The 250-nt window shown below is 65.2% G+C and overlaps 1 protein-coding gene across 1 annotated transcript in view; it reads right to left on the minus strand.

Moving 5' to 3' along the window:
- The window catches only part of IGSF9B (immunoglobulin superfamily member 9B), a 48,210-nt gene extending 47,966 nt beyond the window's left edge, over window positions 1–244 (minus strand). Inside the window, exon 1 of the mRNA XM_015571971.1 lies at window positions 97–244. Within this exon, the coding sequence (XP_015427457.1) occupies window positions 97–160 (64 nt within the window). The 5' untranslated portion in view covers window positions 161–244. The remainder of the gene's footprint in view (window positions 1–96) is intronic.
- Between the last annotated feature and the right edge of the window lie 6 nt (window positions 245–250).

Consider the following 250-nt stretch of genomic DNA (forward strand, 5'->3'; position numbering starts at 1 on the left):
AGGCGCGGCGCTCCGAGGGACCGGGGAGCGGGAGACGGGGAGAAAGGGGCTGCGAACAACGGGAGGGCAGAGCAGGGGCGCTGCACTTCAACTCACCTTGAGCCGCGAGACCTCGGGTGCTGATCACACTTGCTATCAAAGTGGCCACATACCAAATCATAGTACTACCGCGCGCCAGCCCGGAGCCTCATCCTATCGCAAAGTGCTCCTGCGCCGCACACTTCTCGCCCGAGCGCCTGCTCTCGCCGGC

This window comes from Myotis davidii, unplaced genomic scaffold (assembly GCF_000327345.1).
Source record: "Myotis davidii unplaced genomic scaffold, ASM32734v1 scaffold809, whole genome shotgun sequence".
NCBI classification, from domain to species: domain Eukaryota; kingdom Metazoa; phylum Chordata; class Mammalia; order Chiroptera; family Vespertilionidae; genus Myotis; species Myotis davidii.